At 37.4% G+C, this 23745-nt stretch overlaps 1 protein-coding gene across 2 annotated transcripts in view; it reads right to left on the bottom strand.

Moving 5' to 3' along the window:
• The window catches only part of ndst1a (N-deacetylase/N-sulfotransferase (heparan glucosaminyl) 1a), a 67901-nt gene that overhangs the window by 9835 nt on the left and 34321 nt on the right, over positions 1-23745 (bottom strand). For both annotated transcript variants that reach the window (XM_026919988.3, XM_026919987.3), the window contains exons 2-8: positions 9361-10271; positions 9000-9128; positions 7605-7949; positions 6774-6861; positions 5983-6137; positions 3437-3622; positions 1492-1620 (exon numbers count right to left, since the gene is read on the bottom strand). In XM_026919988.3, coding sequence (XP_026775789.1) covers positions 1492-1620; positions 3437-3622; positions 5983-6137; positions 6774-6861; positions 7605-7949; positions 9000-9128; positions 9361-9879 — 1551 coding nt within the window. In that variant the 5' untranslated portion in view covers positions 9880-10271. The remainder of the gene's footprint in view (positions 1-1491; positions 1621-3436; positions 3623-5982; positions 6138-6773; positions 6862-7604; positions 7950-8999; positions 9129-9360; positions 10272-23745) is intronic.

Here is a 23745-nt window from a genome sequence, read left to right as displayed (position 1 = left end):
AATGTAATATAGATATAATCCCAAAAAATAAGTGTACACATAACAAATAGGTGTCTCATGCATAAGTGTTTATATATATATATATATATATATATATATATATATATATATATATATATATATATATATATATATATACTTCACTCTTTTACAAAGCTGAAACAAAGCCTAGTTTGTGTATATATTTGTATTATCCAGCATTACTCAAAGAATAATTAGATAAGCTCACTAACTAATTCACTCTGCAAATATTAGCTAGTTATTTTCAGTCAAAGTTCTCTTTTTTCCACTTCATAATGAATTTCACTTTTTTTTCACTTTTATAATGAATTATAGCCCCATTTATAATTATTTATAAGAAAGTATTACTGTTCTAGAAATATATTTACAAAGAAACATCAAGACCTATTCTTCATTGTAATAACAGTTATAATTACATATAAATATTGTTATAATTACTTTTAAGTGATGCACTTGCTTTTTCAATGCCCATGCTCATAATGCATTATACACTGATTTATAAGTATTAATTAATCAGTCTTATGGTTCCATTAATGTATTTATAAAGATGCAGAATCATAAATACACCATAAGACTAACTAATTATTATAAAAGCAAGTACATCACTTATAAGTAATTATAACAATAATATAAATGTAACTATAACTGTTATTATAATGAAGTATAGGTCTTGATGTGTCTTTATAAATGTATTTATGGAACAATAATACTTTATGCATGGGGCTATAATTCATTATGAGCATGGGCTTCATAGAAAGTGTTAACCAAACATGTTCTGTTTTCAGGGGCATCCCTAATAAATATTTTCAACTGATGATAACTATATACTTTTCTAATTTAGATTAAAATAGATTTAATTTCACATGAAGTCAAAACATTCTCCATTTAACCTGACAGAAAGCAAGGACACCATGTCAGTGCATTCAAGTGGAAAAAAATCAAGTCGAGATAAGTGCACCTATCAAAAGATTACTTATATAAGATGGGGGAAGGGGGCAGGGAGTCCAGGATGGCAGTTAATATCAGAGAGTTTGAAACAACTGCATAATTATCTATCATTTCAGACTCATTTTCAGTATGTGGATGGATATGTCAAGATTAATGCACACAATGCACTGATCGAATAATAGCTAATCAATAGCACTTGATTGTATGCACTGGTGTAAGCTTAATATTAGGAGAAGCACTGTTATATATATATATATATATATATACACACACAAAGAGAGAGAGAGAGAGCGAGCGTAAAGAACAGAAACACCACCATACCTCATACTGCAGAACATGCAGCGCAGCTATTATATTATTTATTCTGAAAGAACTTCCTGGTGTTTCATAATATCCACCCTGATTACCAAACTTATAACTGTGTCTTTTCTGTCACAGAGTATAAACATGCTGGAAATGAAATTTTAAGAAGGCTGATCCATGTGCTGTGGGAGTAGTGGAAGTGTGCGCGTGTGTACTCACTGGGTTGAGTAATACAGTGAGGAATAGTTCCCCTCCGTTGATGAGCTTGTCCAGCTCCTGAGGGCCTCCTGGGTAATCTTTATAGAAGATAGTGTGAGTGAACAGACCACAAGTCTGCCTCGGCAGCACCTGACAGAGGAATAGGCAAAAGGTTATCCCATGAACACGAAAGCACATTGTTTATATTACCTTTCTCTTTCTCTTTCTCTCTCTCACTCACTCACACACACACACACACACACACACACACACACACACACAGCGTCATATGAATTCACTTTCCCACAAACTGCCTGGACACCTCTGTGCACCCTCCATCTATCCACACACACACACACACACACACACACACACACACACACACACACATGGTAAGGCAAGCACCGAGCTTCTATCTTCACTTCAATAAATAGAGCGAGTCTTAATGTAATATTCATAATCTCTCTCGGAGCGTTCATGAACTCGGCGGGTGTATATAAAAATCAATGAGAGGCAGAACCCGTATCTGAATATAAATCTGCTCTCAGTAATCAGCTAACCGTTCTCTCTCCTGTCCTACGCCTCTCTCTGCTTCAAGGACAATCACACCGGGGGTCAGACATGCACAGAAATGAAGCTCACAAGAAGACATATGGAAGAAATCACCCAAAGCAGGCACTTAGAGTAAAGAGCAGGTAATGTCAGTCCAGGCTTTAGACCAAGTAAAACCCTGATCTATTACAGTTAATAGCTGTGTCCAGGGTAAAGAGAAAGTAAAGAGAAAAAGAAGCTAAGAGGAGGACGAAACGGAAGAACAGGAAGAGTCACGGAGGAACAGAAATAGTATGAACATGGAAGAGAGAGAGTGTGTGGGTGAGAAAGAAAAAAGTGAACAAAGAGAAAGGAACAGAAAAAAGGATTAGAAGATTCAGAAAGAAGTAGTGAATGTGTAAGTGTTAATATAGTTTGATTTTTAAGACAAATTTTGATTTTTATATTATTTTCAGATGTCATCTAGTCTACTTTATCGTCATGTGGTTTTGGTTGATTCGTTTAGCTTTTGTATTACTGATACACTGTGATTTTATTTTTTTAATACTTTTATTTCTGTGGAAATATTATGGTGTCTAATATTTAGTAAGGGACACAAACACACTGTATATAGCGTAATATTACGAGAATGGGTAAAACATCAATAATGTATGACTTATTCTATAAAAGTATTAAGTTATTACTCAGAAGATTTATTAGATTTTTAATTTTACTGAATACTGTTACACTAAATCAGTGTTTCTGTAACAGAAATATGAATGTGCTATTGGTTTAATAAGTCCATACAATAATCAAAGCTTCAACTTTAATAGAAGCCAAGATCTGCATGCATGGATACCACACAGTGTGACTTGATGTAATTAGAAGCAAGGTATGGACTTTTTCAAGTAAAAAAAAAAAAATATTCTGATGTCTTCCTGCCAGCTGGCACTTTCCACATTTAATTAGAACAAGATATGTGAATGTTGCAAGAAAAAATTAAAATGAAATTAAAATGTCTCCATTTTAATTTTTTCTTGCAACATTCACTTATCTTTTTCTAAAAAAATTAAATTAAATTAAAATTTAAAAAAATAATGAAATTAAAATGTCTTCATTTTATTTTAATTAAATGTTAATAAACTTTTATTTCAGTTTTCTGTGTTTTTTATTTTTATTTTCAGTAAACAATTCATCATGGTCAGGTTTGTTTGATTTGCCTGTTTACCTCTACTTATTGCACCATAATTCTTATTTATTTCATTTAACTTATTTGCTATTTGCACTACTGGTTGGATGCTAACTGTATTTTGTTATCTGTGTACTCGTACTCTGTCAATGACAATAAAGATGAACCTAACAACCTACCATGCAATATTGTTTGCATGTGTGTGTTTGTGTGTGTGTGTGTGTGTGTGTGTGTTTGGACCCTCACGCTGATGCCGCTGTGGATGAAGCCGCGGCGGTAGCGGGCTGGTTTGAGATGAGGATACTCCTCTGTGCTGGTCACTCGGATGCCCCACACTTTCTTCCAAGCCTCGTAGAGCTGCACGTGAATGGGGTAGACGCCTGAGTGATGAGGAGCCACTGCATAACCCAGGTGTGTGGGGATAGAGTGCTCCTGCACACAAGATTCATACAACAGAGGAGATCCATAATGCTCATTTATACTGAGGAATCATGATACAGAGCATTTAATATGAAAGTTGATATGTACTGATAGGAAATTGTTGTGTCTCAGTTATATATAAAGAATCTCTCTTTTTCAGAAGGAACTGAGATCTACTGCCTGACAGTTGTCCAACACTAGCAAGCCAATTTATGTATATTTTGCCCATCTCAATCATCAGAAATGACCTGAAGTTATGCTTAAGCAGTCTTCCTAGATTATCGTTTAGTGTGGAATATGTGTACAAACCAATATAAACCCCTCAGATCTACTCACAGTCCGGTCATAGTTGTCCTGATTTCAAATCATAAATTGGTTAATATTTATAACCTGTAGTATGGGGGTGACCTACTGACTGTTCTGTGTGAAAATGCTATCTTGAGGTCAAGTGAAAGTCCGATAACTAACGGCAGTCCAGCAGAACGGTTGTCCACCAGGTTTGCTTGGATCTGAAGTCAGCTGTGTTCTGAACACAGATACAAATGACAGAAACAGTCACAGCTAGTGGCATCGCGTTATACTCCTAGTGCATTTATAAGAAGTATGATAAGAAGTATGCCTTTTGAATCGAATCCTGGTGTCTTTACCCCCTCAGAGTGGACTTTTTGGTTAGGTGTGAACACAGCCATCTATATCTGGCCCTAACAATGATCTGACAGTTTCAGGCTGCATCCAAGCAACCTCTAGCACAGTTAAGATTGCAGTGAGGACACAAATTTAACTTTTAAACAAATTTTAAATTGACCAAAAATAAAGGACTTTTCTCCTTTCCAGTTTAATTGATTTTCTTATGCTTGTATCTGTTTGTGGCCCCTCAAAGCGTCATTAAAGCCACACCATTTATTTATCTCTTGAAGAGGTGGAGCTTCTTAGAAAACATAATCTATTTAAACTGACTCCAACATAGTAGACAAAAGCCGCCTGTCAATAAGCTCAATAAAAAGGATGTAAATGGATGTTTTTCAATGCATATTAGATAAAAACAAGAATGCACTTCCTAGGCAGTGTGAATCTCATTATAATTGGTGTGGGTGAATGCAAAGTAAATTACGTTTCACTGAAATATGAAAGTACTGGCGTTACACCCATAATGTCAATACAAAAGCTTTGCATTTAGTTTAATCAAGGAAAACAGCAGGATTTAATGGTACAGCGTTTCTAGATTTATAATAGTTACATACATAAAAAGATGCTTTACGAAGTGCTGCGATGTGCAAGGGCTCTATTTTCTTCATTTCAGGCGTCTGTTTTCAGTTTGCCCAGAAAATAAATTCCACCCCCTCGCCAAACAGAGCTGCTGAACTCTCACACTTTCATAAGTCACACAATAAACACAGTGAAGTTTGTTGAGGGACGTAAACAGCTTGTCAGTGCTTTGATTGCAACTTCTAAAAAAAAAAAGCTCTCAAACTGATTACCCAATCCTGATGACTACCAACAACTTTCCTTTAAGGTCTATTGTATTTTAGGTGTATGTGTGTGTGTGTGTGTGTGTGTGTGTACTCAGATGCTAATAACGAAATAGGGTTTCAGTGCAGTGTCTGAATTAGAAGAAAAAGCCCTTCCCGTTGTGAAACTCAGAAATATACGTATAATAAAGTCGTTGGTTCTCAGATTCGAAATTATACACAGTGACAGATGTGAGACAGGATTACACAGGTGTATCATGACAACACTTTTTGGATGTTGCGTAATCCTGTCTCGATTCGCATGAATGTGTCAGTACGCTGAAAAAAATGGAATATGTGTCAGATTTAACAGAACATATTACGTACAGTTTACAAAAAAAAAAAAGTCTCTCATCAAGATGGGTGTGGGTGTTAACACGATCCAATTATATTATAAAATCAGAATTTCAGAATGCCTGGGTTCGATCCTAAGCTCGGGTGAGAATGCTGAGTTTGATTTTATTCAGGGCTTTGAGAATACATAATCAAATTATTTTGGATGTACAAAAAAAAGTGTTAATGCAACACGATTTAATCACGTGGAACCGATGTATGCATTTGAATTAAGTGAATTCCTTGAGCCTTTTTTTTTTCAGTGTAGATTCAAGAAACTATAACTGCATTTACTGCATAACTGTTGTTGAACTCTATATTGTAGTATAATGATAAGAAAGCTGGACTTCAACTCCCTCTAGACACACATCAACACACACACACACACACACACACAATTCTTCAACATGACACTCGGCCCTCCAGGACTGCTGTAGCATGGCTGAATGTGACACCTCTGTCTGTCTTAATGTGTCTTGTGTGTGTTTTATCACGTGTGTGTGTGTGTGTGTGTGTGTGTATTGTACTCACTTCAGCAAAGCGTCTGTTCAGGAGCATCTGTTCAGCTAACACACTCTGGTTATGAAAGCGGTGAGGCTGCATGTGACTCCACATGTGTGGAAACCACCAGAACTCGTTAACATACGATAACAACAGGTCATCACCCAGATCTTCCTCATCTGTACCTACACACACACACACACACACACACACAAAACTTATTAACAGAGGCAATAATAGGTCACGAACCAGATCTTCATCAGCACCTACACACAGCTTGTTAACAGAGGACAATAGTAGGTCATCTTGATGATTATTCTCGTCGACATGAGACTCGCACACTGACACACAATCTCTTAATACAACAAGACAACAACATTTCACCTTGAACTTTTCACACGCATAATTTTTATGATCATTTTTATTCACATTACTGTAAAGAAAGCAATATGATGTATATATTAACACAGCATAATACGGGTGTCCAAAAAGGAATTTGAGTGTAGGAGTAGCAAATTTTGCTTTATTAGTTGAATTATCAAACCACTGAATCATGAGGCAGCAAAAAAAAAAAAAAAGGGTGAACTATAATCTCTTCATTCTGGGAAGGAAAAAAAAAACCTGAGGAACTGGTGATTATTAGTTAGCAGACGACACAACGACAATGTTTTGTCTCTTTGTCCAATGACGAAAACACTCCCACATACATGAAAAAAAATGCATGAGGTCACATAGCAACTTAGTACCAGCACACACTCTTGTACATGCACAAAAACACACACAATTCTCAATAACATATTGCCATCATATCGATCACTGACCTGCATGGTAAAATTTCCCTGAGAAGCCAAGGTTAAAGGTGAAGTTTGGGATTGACTTCCGCAGCTCGTTCTGCGTCTGTACCAGTGCCTGGATGTGGAAGAATACACACACACACACACACACACACACACACAAAATCAGAAACTCTCACTACACACATTACACTTATTTGAGTTTAAAATCTTCAATATCGTCCCAATCATATTATGTCTGTACAGTATCTGTCTGCATTTTCCAGATTGTCCTACATCCTCATCATTACACTATTTGATCTTAATTCTTCACAACATTCTAAAGCACCTAAAACTTTTATTTAAATTACTGTTTATATGGTTAAACCCGTACAAGAAAGGATTTAAGTGCAAGAACTGGCCATAGTGGAGAAACACTCACTCAGTTTTGCCACATTATTTTAAGAAACATGTGAGTGGTAAGTGTTATTGCATCATAAAATATGAGAGCCTATCATGTTTCAGTATGCAAATGTAGGCCATAAAACACTGGGTCATTCTAACTGGCATATTCATAGAGTCTGGATTTCTTAAGTTAGGAGCACAAGGGCTTCTGTGCCTTTTTGGGTGTAAAATGTATAAATCACTAATAAATAATTAATCGATATACATTACCAATCAGTTAATGATATGCACAGTATGAAATAATTGATGGTTAATAATGTATTTATTAATGAATTAATCTTAATTTATTATTGTTTATTATAGAACAAATTGTGGCAAAACAAGTTTTGGTAAATTAAAAACAAAACAGCAGTGCTTATTTAAGTTATTGAGTTAATAAGATATACATTCGGCATTGCTGCAGTTCACCCTCACCTCTACATCAGCCATCTTCATCCTGGTGCCCTCTTTTCCTACGAATATGTCGTCAATGTCAACCAGTACATATCTGTCCAGGGACAGTGAGAGTCTCTTAGATGTGAGGAAGGCCACAGCGTCCACAAACACCAGCTTGTGTAGCCAGAAGGCCAGGCCATGGCCGAACAGCACGCGCTGAATGCCATCATGCAGGCCGAGGTCCTGAACCACAGAGGTGTGGAGGACGGCACGTAGGCCCATGCTCTCTGCTGACTGGGTCTTTGCTAACAGTACTGGCTCATATGTGGAGTGGTTGGACTGGAACACGGTCCAGTTATCACCGGGCAGAGGACCTCTGACCACCTGAGGAGAGGGAGAGAGAGAGAGATGAGAAATATATATAACAGTCAGTATAAAAAGTCAGTAAAATACATTCAACCTTATATCCATGTTATCAATTCCAGCATGCATTTAGTCATTTATTCATTTCCATTTTCAGTAACCTATTTGTATTTCAATGCTGTGTTGTAAATGACTAATTGGATGAAGTTCCCTTTTTTCATTGTCAAAAAATTTTATTTGTTGAACATTGATTAATGGCTTTTTTTATACAGTGTATGTGCATTATTACATTATAATTATGCTCATAATAGTCACAGAAATCAACAGAAAGACAACTAAATTATTCACCACTCTTGTCTGTGTGACATATAATTGTCAGCCAAACAATTACCTGCATAATTCTATAATTGTGACAAGCCTAATTATCGGTATCATCAGTAAACAAAGTATACAAGCTCTGACTGACTCTGATGCTACTCAGAGGAATTTTTTGCTACTATTTTTCTTGTTTATTTTTGTAGAAATTAAATAAAAATACAACCAGTTGAATATTTTTGCAGGCTTACTGGCAAACCAGAAGTATCATGCTACATATTTAATCTCATGATAATGTTTCAAACTTTCCCTTTCCTTTGTAAAAGAATGTTAGGACAGATTGATTTCTGAAAAAAAAAAGTCCAGATTTTATTCAGAAATCTTGCCATTTAAAAAAAAAAAAAAAAAAAAAGCTATTAACTGCATAATGAAGAAGGAAAACATGCTTAAAGACAATAGATTTGGAACCTTATAAGACAATAGATTTGGAACAGTATATCTTGAGTGTTAAATATAATGTTAACTATACATATATATGAGTGTGTGTGCGTGTTTTATAAATTTCTATACTTCTCCAGGACTGAGTGCCTTCAATCTCCATATTTACGCAAGAACCCTGTCCAGATCTGTTTAAGATATTTTTGCCTTTTCACTCTTTTACAGAAGTAGTTATAATCTTCTGGTAATCCCAGCGTCTCATCCAACAGGTTTATCATCTTTAAGCATGAAGTGTTTTAAGGTTACATCTGAACAGACCTCGTGGGCGCGGGTGATGTGCAGGAGGGGTGATTTTGGGTTGACGGTGCAGTCCTTTAGACCCAAATTAGAGTGCAGGAACAGAGGGAAACCTTTTAGCTGGGCACTCAGGAGACTGTTCTCATTCGCCTACACACACACACACACACACACACACACACACACACACACACACACACAGGGAGTGGGAGAGAGAGGGAATGAAAAAAAAAAATCTGCGAACTGGCTCGGAGAGTAACATATTAGCCGAATACAAATCCATTTTGTATGCTGAGGTCAGACTATAATAATGTGGATTATCATATTAATTATCCAAGTGTAGAGGCAGGCAGAGAGAGAGAGATAGAGTGGATCATGTGACCTTGAAGAAGCCGATAATTCCCACTCCATACTCCACACAGTATTTATCCAGCAGCTCCCTGTTCCAGGCGTCCATGTTGACGTACTTCAGGATGTTCTCGTAGATGATGAGAGCGAAGCGACCCCGGTCGCGCTCTGTCAGTGTGGGCATGTCTCCTTTTCCTGGAGAGATCTCTGTATGGTACCGGAATCGGGCCGACTCCAGCACGGCTACGATGTCTTGACCCAGCTGGGAGTACTGACTCTCGACAAACACGAGAACCACCGGGTCGGTCTGGCTGCCATCTGCCGCCGCATCTCTGCCCACTTCATCCTGAAGCGGCAGGAGCCGCGATGGCGTGATGTCATCATCGCAGTCTTCTGGCGTGACTCCAGCGGATGGCTCGAACTCCCTTTTGACGCCATACAGGAAGTAGGCGGAAATGAAGACGCTGAGCGTACACAAGAGGAAAAGGAGGAGAAAGATGGTCTGGAGCGTGAGCTGGCGGAGGAAACATCGCACGCAGCCAGCACCCAGCATCGTGGGGATGCCCCCCCCCCCACCAAAAATAAACAAATAAACAAACAAACAAAGGGGCAAAAAGGCAAAATGGAATCAAATCTCAGATTCTTTCCATTTACACCATCAATTTATGTCTGTGTATAAAAACATTGTGAGTGAAGAAAAGAGATGTTCAACGAGCTGGTCTCCTCCATATTAAACACCACTATGTCACCATGTCTGTCGTCAGCTTCTTTAATTGAGATGATTTTGTCTGCACAAGGCTCCCCGAATGCGTGATAAGTAGCCGATTGAGCCTGTTTCCTGTCCTTCATTCAAATTCATTCCTTATTGCTGCTTTTGAAGGAGCTGAAGCAGTGTCAGAGCAACCAGTGCAAATGTAGTCCCTCATTCCAGAGATGTTTGAGTACCTGCAGAAAAAAGGGTCACAGTTAAGTTAATAAATTTAAACATAATTCAGATCATATGTAAAGCAAATATACACCATATGGCCAAATGTTTGTGGACACCTGAACACCACATCCATATGTGGTTCTTCCCCAAACTGTTCCCACAAAGTTGGAAGCACGGAATTGTATAGAGTGTCTTTGCATGTTGTAGCATTACAGTTTGCCTTGACTGGAACTAAGGGGCCCAAACGATCTCAGCATGACAATTCCCCTGTGTGCAAAGCGAGCTCCATGAAGACATGGTTTGACAAGGTTGGAGTGGAAGAACCTGAGTGTCCTGCACAGAGCCCTGACCTCAACCCCACTGAACACCTTTGGGATGAACTGGAACACCGACTGTACCCGAGACCTCCCCATCCAACATCAGTGCCTGATCTCACTTATGGCTGAATGAACACAAATCCCACAGCCACGCTCCAAAATCTAGTGGAAAGCCTTTCCAGAAGAGCGGAGGTTATTATAAGGGGGACTAAATCTGGAATGAGATGTTCAATAAGCTCATATAGGTGAGATAGTCAGGTGTCTACAAACCTTTGGCCATATACTGTATAAAACAAAACTTCTCTTAGATGACCGTTAGAAAATCACTTGTGTCTCTTGTATGGTAACCATAGTAACAGCAAGGCTTAGCACAGCTAGCATGTGCTTGGATTGCGCTACTTATTTGAAACCAACAGACTGCATATGAAAGGAAACATCTGACCACCTTTTCATTTATTATTTCTGCAAAATAACTGATACTCCTTAAATTATTACACAGAGCATACACTAAACTACTCTCTGCAAAATCAATAAATAAATAAATAAAAAGAAAAAATGAATTAAAAAAAGGAATGATTCCCAGTCCAATCTGTACACCGTACTGCAGTGAAATATATGATAATGCTGGCCAATTTCTCTGTTCTGGGACTACGTAACAGACATTATGCTTGAAATTACTGGCAAGGAAATAAAAAATTAGGTCTGTGGTTGCTAAAGGATCATCGCCTCCTTGGCAGACCACAATATCCACTTGGGAGAGTATTTCAGCGTGCTTGACTGCAAGAATTCAGAAATGATGTTGCTACGCTGAGTTACTGATTGCTGCAGCATGTACCATTTATATGTTAAAACTGTCAATCAAAAGAAAAGTTCCTTTTGGATCCGCAAACACTGGGTGAGTAAACCCCTCCCACCTGGATGGAAAATCCCAAGACAGTAGTTTGCCAGAAGGACAGAAAGAGCGAGAGAAGCATAATCAGGAAGAGCCATTTAGATAAATAAATAAATGACTACTATGCCTGGAAGAGATAATTACCACACCATTTTGTTTTCTCATTAAAAAAAAACAATTGCCTTCTGTTAACCAGTGAATTAAAAATAGACAGGAAGTATAATCCCTTTGTTTATAGCTTACAGCAAGCATCTTTTTGTACAATAATATTAAAACTATTCCCATCAAGTTCAGCAGAACACACGGTGAACTGGCAGATGTTAACGGTTCGACCTTGACATTAGAAGTTGACGTGGAATATGTTGAACTATGGTGGATATACACATAAGCGAGAGTAATTCTGCAATATGAATTCAGTAATTATTACACTGTGGGAGGATCAAAATGTTATTTTTAGTAAATGTGAAATATGCCATTAGGAAACTGAATTAGGGAAAGGGAAAGGACAAATGTGATGGGGAAAAGGCTTCTTGTTACCAATGGACTCAGTTTCATCTGGCTATTAATCAGAAGTGCCAGTTTCTAGGCACCTCATCATTCCATTTGAGCAAAGTGTGATTATAAATTATTTATCTAGGCATCTATTTCCATGTAAGAAGTAATTTCCTACAGGCACTTTCCAGTCACTTTTTTCTGTTCTATTGTAGGATCTGTAACAGCACTACACTATATCCTACTGAAAGTTCTATCCAAGCTACACCATAGAGTAAAAACAAAGAAACGAATATGAGACAATAAGTTTATGATACAATCATTCCATTGCCTCCTCATGATCTTCTTTCCTTAAAAAAGCAATATCTGTGCCTGTGGTTTATGCAGTTTGAACACAGTACAGCTCTACCTCTAATATTTTATCTAACTAAGGCAATATATGGTACTATATGAAAAATAAATACTAAATCTTTGAAATAATTTAAATGCAACATTAAAGAAAATTTCACATCTCTAACTTAAATGTGAAATCCCCAATTAAAATGTTTGATATTGCTTTTGTTTTGCTTTATTATTATTATTGTTAAAATATAATATTTTATATACTAATTTTAATATTTTTGTAGCTTTATTTTAAACGCATGTGTTTAATACTTTTTTAATCATAAACACAAAGGTTTGATTTATTTTATTTATAAATGTTTGATACTAGTGACATTTAATGTGCTGACATTTTATTTCTCTTTGTAATTGAATTATTGTATTTTTTTTTTTTTTTTTTAGATATTTTAGTTATTTTATTTTAATACCCACTTATGATGAAGCAGTCTTGATGGCGTGGTTTGCTAAACAGAAAACCTTAATCTGGGTTGCCTTTTTATACTTTTTTTGCATATTTAGCTAGAATAAAGACATTATAAATGTTAATTTGGTTTTGTTATTTGCTCAACATGAAACCAAAGTATTTCAATAAATATGGTTCTTGTTAAGTCAGAGAAACATTATATTATATTGTGATTTCTACAACAGTTATTGTATAAATTAGGTCCACTAATATGATTGGTCAAGTGGCATTCCAAGAGTGCTTGTATTTCCTATAACCACACTGGGACGTTTCACTGTGTGTATCACTGAGTCTGTGTTCACCACGGAAAATTCCACTTCCTAGTTTGAAACAGTTACTACGGTAGTGTTAGTGACATCAGCAGACATGGCAAACGACACGTTTCAGGAATATAACTTTTGGTCTAAAGTATGAAAGTTCATCAGATGAAGATGAAAAGGAAGAAGAGACGCCAATTTTACCGGAAGCATTAAAATTGTGTGAGCTAGCTAAGCAGCTAAGAGCTAGCTAAGCAGCTAGCCGAAGAGCTATGAAGTTCAGTATAACCGTACTCTTTCTTGTGCAGTTTGCTTAAATATGTATACAGATATCATTATTGGTTTACACTATCATGATATATATCTTTAGCCGTACCACCCAGTAGTATCTCAAGCTTTTCAAATAAAAAACAATTTTTATTTTAGTTAATCTGAAATGTACCTATTTTCAAAAAAAGTTTGTGAAAGAAACTGATGTAGATATGAAGGATGATATTAATCCATTTTCTTGCCATTTTAACAGCCACGAGTTGATCATTTTCCTGTTTTTTTAAAAGTTATGGAGAAAACGGAACTTGAAATTATGCAAGAAAGCAGTGCTGAGATCTTCAAAAAAAACAGGTTAAGGTGATAAAAAAGTAGGCTATTATAGTCAGGTGGCCTAAGCTTATATCCAAGTACAGGTATAGCTGCAGGTTCTTTAATGTCCCAATTCTGTGTTTTTGTACAAGAGTCAAAAAATAGGCACAAAGAGCACAGACAAGACAATACCACAAACAACTCACCCCCCTTTCCACAGAGCCATCTAATCTGTAAAGAGGAGGTGCAGCACTGAGGCCCTGAGCATGTGGCTGCATATCAAAAAAAGGTTAACGAAGCGAGAAGACACTCCGACACACACACACACACACACACACACACACACAGAATGTTCCTTCATCGACAAGGACAAGTTCTACAGATGAGATACAAACAAAAAAAAACACATCTCAAGTGTCACTGTTGTTCCGTGGGTTGCCATGTGTGTTGATAGTGGGTTGGAGAGCAGGTCTCGAGTCTCTGGGAAAATTTGCATATATTTCACAGAGATTTATGATGGAATATGAGAAAGTGGGCCAATGTAATTGCTTCTTCTTCTGTAGGGATATAAGGCTAATGCATTAAGCACTGCCTCTAGAGCCATCGTCTTATAAAACTTTCAGAGAATCAATCTATCTGGAGGTTTTCAGAGTCGAATTTCAAATACAATCAGACTAGAGAGGCTTTGAATCATCTGCAATAGCAGAAGAGCTATTATAAAATGGTTATTATAGCTGTATAAGCCTCAGATTTGGACATCAGTGGGCTGTAACATATGAGGAAAGTATGAATACTAATCCTAAAGCAAATGGACCACTATCAAAATATATATGATCTGTTTACATAAAATAATGCATAATTTAAACTGTGAATTTTTATCATATTCAAACAGGTGTCTTATACAAAGTGCTATTTGTATCCAACCCAGATGAAGCTTCAATCTTAAGTAGCTCCCGAGATCAAATCCCAACTGACGGTGTAATTTAGTCCTGATATACTAGGCCTGCATCCAAAAATACGGTTCGTAGCTTGGCAGGGCGATCCTCCATCATCAGCTCTCATTCAGCAGCTGTAGCTCGCCCATCCCGTCTTATCCATCATACTGTCTTCTCTCCTAATACACCATGACTAATGTTTAACATGAGACAGGTTAATTATGGAAATTGTGGTGATCTAGACACAAAAAAAAAGATTTCCCTCACGCAAACACTACAGGTGAAATTGTAACATTAACGTCTGCTCCAGGAGAAATCTCATTAATCACTGCCACGTTTGCTGGCGAAGGCTGAAGCCGAACAGAATGCTCGCGTGGAAAGCAGCTGGGGAACATTAGCTCAAATAGGCACACTGATAATGGCGACCTCACTCCAGCTTAATGTTCAGAATGAAATGCGAGCTCCCTTGCTCAGAAGAAGTGATCTCACTTTGAGGAATGATAAAGGTATTTATTTTGGTACACGCTAGGCAATATGATGATATAATACTGAAAATGTGATAAAGTGTCACAGTGCACTTTTCTGATATATTATGAGTATTGTGATATTCTGTGATATAACATTTTTATTTTTAATAATTACAAACTGAACTTAGAAGCAGCTGATTTGATTCTTTTGTTCGCTTTTTTTATTGTGCATTTTTTAAATTTTCCCCTTATTTTCCCCTTTTCAGTGTAAAATAAATTACTTTTGTAGACATAAAATAAAAGTACTTCATTAAAAATACTCAGTTTTACACCATTTTTAAAGTGAACACTACAGTTTCTTCACAAACATATTGTGATACAAGTTTCAATGAAATGTCTTCAAATATCACAATGTGATATTTTTATCATATCGCCCACTCCAGTTAGACAGGAGTCCTCTATTTTTTCCTGATTTGTAGAGTCTTGGCAACTGTCCATTTTGAACATTTACAGACTGTTGCGTGTTCAGTTTCCTGTTTCATTAGCCTTTAACATTTCTAAACTGCCTCACAATACATTCAACGTACTATTGTTTACAGCGGCTGTCGGATCAAACGCAAATAATATCTGCATGTCGATATAGCGCCAGGTTCATCTGGGCGAACATTAATCCTCTAACTTAGCGAGTCATGAACGTGTAAGCCAATAACAAACATAAGCAAACTATGGTCTTGTCTTTTTGAAAAACAAAACATTTCTCACCCGCAGTTATTAAAAAAAATTCAAATGAAACATTATGATTACATTATGATTACGGTGGGCAATATGGCAAAAATTATCACAGCACAATTTAAATTTTAAATGCTGAAAAAGCAAGTTCACTGGAAGAGGAAAGGAAGTAGCAATAAAAAAAAAAAAAAAGAGAGATTTGCTTTTGGTAGCGCCTAATTTCATTTTCCTCACCTACATCAACTACAACCCCCTCACAAAATAACACTGATGTCATAGTTTACGTCAGGATCTTCTGTTTGCTGCAACCATGCCACGGTTAAATTCACAGAGCAAGTGTACAGGTTTTCCTTTAAAGTGGTGAGTGTATGTATGTGTGTGTGTGTGTGTGTGTGTGTGTGTGTATGTATGTATATATATATATATATATATATATATATATATATACATATACATATATACATATATACACATATACACATATACACACACACACACACAACAACTCTTTGCTACAGGAAGACTCTGCGAGTTCCTTTGTGAAATGCTGTTAAAAGTCCTTGAAGTAAATCATGTCAAAAAGCTGAGTGCAGTGTGTTGAAGGTCGAACAATAGCGCTTGAGGTGTTCTGTGACTCTTTGTGTGAGTATGAGTGCAGGGGGTCAGCGTGAATCCCTGTGGCTTCTCCATGCTCCACATTCACGCACACCAATACACCAGCATTTACGCAAAATCTCTCACACCAGCACCGTGGAAACCACACGCTCGCCATGGAAACAGAGCTGGATCTGCGTTAACTGTGACGAGTGTGCAACGCCAGCTCTTTTTGTCTAATGGAGAGTCATGAAGAGAGTTTGGACCAGACAGAAAGAGGTAGGCAGGCTGATCTCTATACACCACTCGCTCTCATCAACACATCCACAATCTCCCTGACAGAAGAAGAAGAATCAGTTCCACACAACCACGTTAGAATTATACAACACTGAATTTTTCTATAAGAGCATAGTTTCTTATTAGAGTTCCTTAAGGGTTCTAAGGGTGGTTACTTTCTAATGGGGTCTGCAAACCTACAGTACCCACAGGACTTGACGAAGAAGTTGTAGAAGTGGACAATTTTTACTTTCTAAAAGGTGTGGGTCAACTTTCACTGACATAAACTCGTATATGATGCTCGTGCAGTACTGCATTACTTTCACTCATCATCATAATCAGTAACTGGTTTATCCTGGCTATGGTCACGGTGGTTTAAATGATAAATTTGTTTTATATTCTGAAGAATAGAAACAACTAAGCACATCAGAAAATATTGTGGGCAGTTTCCAATTAATATAATTGTGGAAGCAGGCCTGATTGGTCAAACTTTCTGCAAGAGTTGGAGGGATTGGTCAAACCTTCTAAGAAAGCAGGCTGGATTGGTCAAACCTTCTACCAGAGCAGATGAGATTAGTCAAACTTTTTGTGGGAGCAGGTAGGACTGGACAAACTTTCTACCAGAGCAGGCTGGATTGGTCAAATTTTCTACCAGAGCAGGCGAGCTTGGTCAAATTTTATCTGGGAGCAGTTAGGATTGGTCAGATGTTCTGTGGGACTAGGCAGGCTTGGTCAAACCTTCTGTAGGAGCACTTGGGATTAATCAAACCTTCTGTCTGTGCAGTCAGGACTGGTCAAACGTTCTACCAGAGCAGGCAGGGTTGGACCAACTTTCTACCAGAGCAGACTAGATTGGTCGATCTTTCTACCCGAGCAGGCAGCATTGGTCAAACTTTCTAACAGAGCAGGTGGGATTGGTTAAACTTTCTACCAGAGCAGGCAGGCTTGGTCCAACTTTCTGTGGGAGCAGGAGGGATTAGTTAAACTTTCTGTGGGAATGGGCTGGATTGGTTAAATCTTTTGTGGGAATAGGCAGGATTCTGCACTCAAAGTGAATGAGGGTTTCTCCACCACGGTCTGTATTTTGAGCAATCTGCATGCTCGTACTTTTTTTTTTTTTTTTTACGTTTGACATCAAATTTCACAACTCATTATCACCACCTATAGTGCTAGCTTGCTTGTGTCAGCATTTAAAAGGTTTTCCAGCTTCAAAAAAGTATGATTTTTTTTTTAAAGAAGAAAGACTACAAGTTGTTTTCCAAATCTGGATATGCATGGATGAGTCTAGAATTCCCATGGAATTGTGAGAATGTTCTACTTCAGCACAGATTTACAGTCCAGCTCTAAATCAGCACATTATGAAACAGCTGTTGGCAAAACATGGCCAGTAAACCTCTGAATGACTGGAGGATGTTCGAAATCTGGAACAATCTAGTTCAAGCGTTGTCCAGATGCTGGGGTTAAACGAGAGCACACTCACACCCTTTAAGGTCTCATTTCTCTGGAGATACCCTTAAAGGTATACCCTTACATAGATGAGGGTTTCCCTATTGGAAACTCTCAGAAAGGTTGTACCATTCACCTTCCAATGAACCCTTTTCATTGTAAGAAGACATCTTTTGAGTACAAAGGATGCAGTGATTATAGTACGGTGTGGTGTGCACATCCAGGCTCCCAAACACTCTCCCTGTGTCTGAAATAGTGCCCTATTCTCTATTGACTACAAGCATCGAAGTGCGTATTCTGTAGGGTCCATCATCATTACAATAAAATGTTGTAGTGCAATTGGGATATCATGATGGCACTAGATTTCCATCATCATGCTTTCTGACATACTGTAGTTTGTCATATTTACAGATATTCACTATATAGCCACAAGTATTTGGACACCTGACCATCACACCCATATGTGCTTTGTTGAACATCCCATTCCAGATATAGTCCACCTTTGCTGTTATAATAATCTCCAAGCTTCTGGGAAGGCTTTCCACTAGATTTTAGAACGTGTCTGTGGGATTTGTGTTCACTTAGCCAGAAGCGAATTAGTGAGATCAGGCACTGATGTTGGGTGAGGAGGCTTGGGGTGCAGTCGGTGTTCCAGTTCATCCCAAAGGTGTTCAGTGGAGTTGACGTCAAGGATCTGTGCAGGACACTCGAGTTCTTCCACAGCAACCCTTTCAAACCATGCCTTCATGGTCTTTGCTTTGTGCACAGGGGCACTGTCATACTGGAACAGGTTTGGGCCACTTAGCTCCAGTAAAAGAAAATTGTCAAATACAAATACAAAGTCACCTTAAATAACTGAGTGCTTCCAACAGTGGGGCAACAGTTTGGGGAAGGAACACATATGGGTGTGATGGTCAGGTGTCCACATACTTTTGGCCATATAGTGTAATTTACACCATTTGTTCTAAGACCTACCCACATTTGCAAATGGTCCAGGATGGTTGCTTCACATGGTTGCTTGTGTCACTGGCAGTCTGATATTTATTTATCAGAAGCCGCATAATGAACATGTTTTATAGAAAACTCAGAAATGCCACCTCCCTCTCAGGCTGCACTTGTGCCTTTGTTTGTTCTGTCAGGATGTCAGCTTGGCTTACAAGTCTGTGTTTGGCTTTTTCTCCTCCCCTTATTTAGTTATTTTATTGTTTAAAATATACAGCTGCCTTAATTAGGATCATAGTGTTTGGTCTTGCACCAGTATAATTTTCACCACACTTCCAATCAATATCAATATTTTTTAGTGAAATAAAATGCCTCCAAACCATTGTGCTCTGTTCACTGCTTAATGTTGTGTTCCATTTCCCCAGGACATCTTTAAGATTTTATAGCTATACAATTGTAACAATCATCTTCTCTTTATCTCAGCGAGGGTCCACATAAACAACGTTGATATATAAATGGGTCTACAAAAGCCATTTTCATCATCATAATGGCAGTTGTGCATGGGTGGGAGTGCAAGTAAGACACAAAGGAAACAGCACAGACATTATTCCACTTTGTTACTGTATAACACTAAAGGCCGTGTTTTTGAAGAAAAAAAATTGTTTCTTTATAAGCTGAGCACATAAAAGTGTTGGAAAAATCACTTGTTAATAAAAGTCTATAGAGGTCATTTTAAATGAAAGAAAATGTGGAAGATAACAGTTAAATTACCTAAAAAGAACTCGGTAGGTGGAATGAAAATACAATACAATGAAATAAAATAAACTAAAATAAAATAAAATAATTCCACATCCTTATTGGATTTTTCCTTATACAGCATTATTGTCTTTTTATTTTGTTAATTTTATAATAGAAATGAAATTTAATATTTCATGTAGCATATAATTACAGAAAGGTGGTTTAGGCTGTTGATTTTTCAGACAATCTTCATTTTAAAAGCTACTGTTGTGTCATTTGCTATTACGACGTATGAAATTTGATGTAAATAAAAAGATTGCCTCAATGGAAGCTCAGTGTTAATGGTATTAACTGCATTTATGTGAGAGAGAGAGAGAGAGAGACAGACAGACAGACAGACAGACATGTATCTATGACAGTTCTCCGTTTGAGCAAAGTCTAATCTGAGGCAGTGCTGAAACTACTCAAAATCCGAAAACTGCATTTCAAACTGACGCTGCTTTATTACAGACTGCTGGCAAAGAGACAGAAGAAGAAATGTATCTACAGAACCTTCAGAGTGAGGCATTATGATAAAGGTGAAAGCAATTTCTCTGTCTAAAAGAGCAATAAAGTTCATCAGCAAGAAATGTCAAGGTAAATGCCATCGCAAACAGCCCAGCTGGGAGTTTTCACTAAGGTCCTTTAAGTGCTCAGCATTAACTTTTCTCCTCTCTTCGTTTACTTCTTTGCCTGCAGTGATAGCTTCTATCAGTCAATCAGCTTTAGACAAGATTGTGCTGGATAAAATAAACATGTTGTCCTTCTATTTTCCTTTCCTCGGGCCTTTATCAATTCAAAAATCAATCATACCGAGAAGAATGAGCAGGAGCAAAGAGACGCATAGTCTTATTTCTTCACTGAATCATTGTCTCAAATATGATTTTTTTTTTTAAATCAGCCTATTTTTGGAGCATGTTTTGAGTTTCTGATTCCAAATTGCATTTCAAAACCTAATTCTGCCATCCTCCTGTGATGGAATTACCTTGTTACAGAAGTCTGCGGACGCAGGAGGCAATCTCATCATGTGAGATGCAAGAGAAGGAGAGAGAGGAAGCACAGAGAAAAGAGGAAATATTCAAAGAGGTGACCTTCTACAACGAAATTCTCCTTGAGGTGTTGCTCTATTATTAGAGGGTCCAAAAAAGAGGACTGTGAACTAATTCTTGAATTCCACAAATACTTCACCAGAGCACTTAGAGTGAACTAAAAACGTGAAAACTATTAACAGAAAAACTGAGATTAAAAAAAATAATAAGTATGTTTATACAAAATGATCCCTGACATGAAATAATTCAACTGGAAATAAAAATGAAAAATACTTCAGTTTTCATAGATTTTGGTAGAATGGCCATCCAGCTGGCAATAAGAAAAGTCTAGCTGTATAGCATATCAACCAGACTGAGTAATAGATATACTACATCTATACTGTACATAAATAAATGTGGCATATGGTTGGGAGTAAAGTGCTATTGTTACTACACACAATAATCACAAAGCATGCAAGTTTAATACAATACAGTAACAAAATGAAACTTTTATGTGCACAGGTTTATCACCGATGGTTTATCACCAGGTAAAAGGACAGTGAAAAATGACCACATTTATACAGACATATACTGATGCCATTGGAGCACTAATTTACTACTACACAACTAAACCTGAAAGAGAAATAAGTTTTTTTTTTTTTTTTTTTTTTTTTTTTTTTTTAATAAAACAGTGGATCTTCCACTGACATAATTATTAATGCAGCTAATTACCACTATGCCTGCATCTAAATCTAACTGTAACCTTAAGCTCAGTAACAAAAAGGAAATCTTTGGGTTTTTTAGGCTGCAGTTTATGTTTGAAAAAAAAAAAAAAAAGGCAGCTTTCCTCATGGGAACCAGCCAAATGTCCCCACAAGGTCAAAACTGTCAGATATTCCTATCCTTGTGATATAAATATACAAAAACATGAGAGCAGCGGCTGGTAAGTATTAAAAAAAAAAAGTTGCTCTCTTTAAATGAGTTCAAATCACCCACCAAACAACCAATTAGAATGAGACCAAAGCTTAATTTTCAAAATTCAGTATTTTATAAAAATAATTAGAACAATTCATCACTCAAGCCCAAAAAAAATCCCAAATTCCCAAATAAGGGTGGGCAAAATGACAAAAAATAACATCACAATATCCGAAAACGTTCCTATGATGCATGATATGGTTTCCTAACAAACTGCCAGCAAAACAGTGGCATTGCATTTTTCAAAACGGTGTGTTCAATTCTACTTTTAAAAAATTGTTCATTATTTATGAATTATTAATAATTATTCAACACTGAAAAAAATCTGTGCAAAATCATACCATTTGCTAATTCTAAGATTCAGTACAACATTTTAACTTCCCATCAGAATTTGTTATAAAAATAAAGACTACATCTGAAGTATCCCAGAAAAGTGTATTGTGACATAATTTATCACAATATTAATATAATAACCACTGCCCCTATCATCTTCATTTTCCAAATAATTTAGACATGCTTGAAAATTGGCTGTAAAATATTAAAAAAAAAAATAAAACTAAACTGAATTTCATAAGTATATGAACAATAACATAGAAATAACTGTTTTGCAATTCACAGAGCAATGAAGCATTAATTTATAATCTCATGAGACTTTGGCTTAAAGCAACACAAATTAACCAGCTTTCATTTGGCCACCAATTTGGCTTGCGGCAAGAGACACTAACTAAACGCAGAGCAATCTGTAGAGAAGCCATGCGGTGTTAAAGCATCGCCTGAGGGCACAAAGACAGCAGCTATTACCTGCAATCAAACCCATAACCTATAGAGCCATAACCATGTGCACTGACTGCTGAGCTCTGACCATCAACAGAGAGATATTTTCCACTGGGGACGGTGTGACCGGCTGGCCACAGAACTGTAACAGACAGGACCATGATGAGCAAATTAAATGGAACACCTCAGGCGATATATTACATGAGCCTTTCTCACACACACACACTCACACACACACACGCACACTCAGGCACACACAACACATTAACATGCTCAATTGCTCACCCATTGACCCATACTTATACCCACCCACCCGTGGCACAGATGCACACAGTCTCGTGACTTAAACACCCACCCACACGCACACACACGTACGCGCACACACACACACACGCAAACATACACACACACACACCACTGCTGTTGTGTTTACCAACAGGATATCTGGATGGAACAAATAGCTTGGATTGCCCCTGAGCCAACTACTGAGAGGGCTGAGGGGTAATTTATCATTTTTGGCAGCTCTAGGGGGGTTGGCGAAGGCTAAGCTGTCATATCTGCAGCGTGCTCTGGCTATCGACGCACTTGAGTGTGCATTTGTGCCACTTTTGCAGTGACGCGCTCCAGCACGGTCGCTAGAGGACAAATTAAATGAGAGCTAGAATTCAATTTCGATCTAAACTGCTAGACGAGTCAATAGTGAAGCCAGCTGTTTTGGAAATGTCTAAAAGTGCCTGAAGTACTGCTGAGGTGCAAATCAGAAAACGCCAGACTATGTGTCTTATTTACAGACACACACACAAAACGTGGTAGCTGAATGTGTGGTGATAAAATGCTTAAGTTTGTGCACCAATAATAAGAACTGTCCCAAACGAGGACTCCTATAACTGGAACATAATGACAAAAATAAAAGAGGCTGCAATGACATTGTGTCAGCATGAACACAGCATTTGTTCCTTCTTCTGATTAGCAGCTTGGTAAACTAGCTTGTAACGACCACACACAAACAGTATCTGTGCCTCCTCGTTATTCCACTGCTTCAATTTCTTAATTTTCAGACTTAAAAAAAAATCTAATTCTGTAAAACAGTATAACATACAGTGGTTCTAGCTCCACCCCTGAGTACCATCCTTTGCTGTTGGTGCCAGTCATGAGAAGATAACAAAA

This window comes from Pangasianodon hypophthalmus, chromosome 9, assembly GCF_027358585.1.
Source record: "Pangasianodon hypophthalmus isolate fPanHyp1 chromosome 9, fPanHyp1.pri, whole genome shotgun sequence".
In the NCBI taxonomy this organism is placed as follows: Eukaryota; Metazoa; Chordata; class Actinopteri; order Siluriformes; family Pangasiidae; genus Pangasianodon; species Pangasianodon hypophthalmus.
The sequence above is the reverse complement of the archived record's forward strand: the minus strand, read 5'-3'. Positions and strand labels throughout refer to the sequence as shown.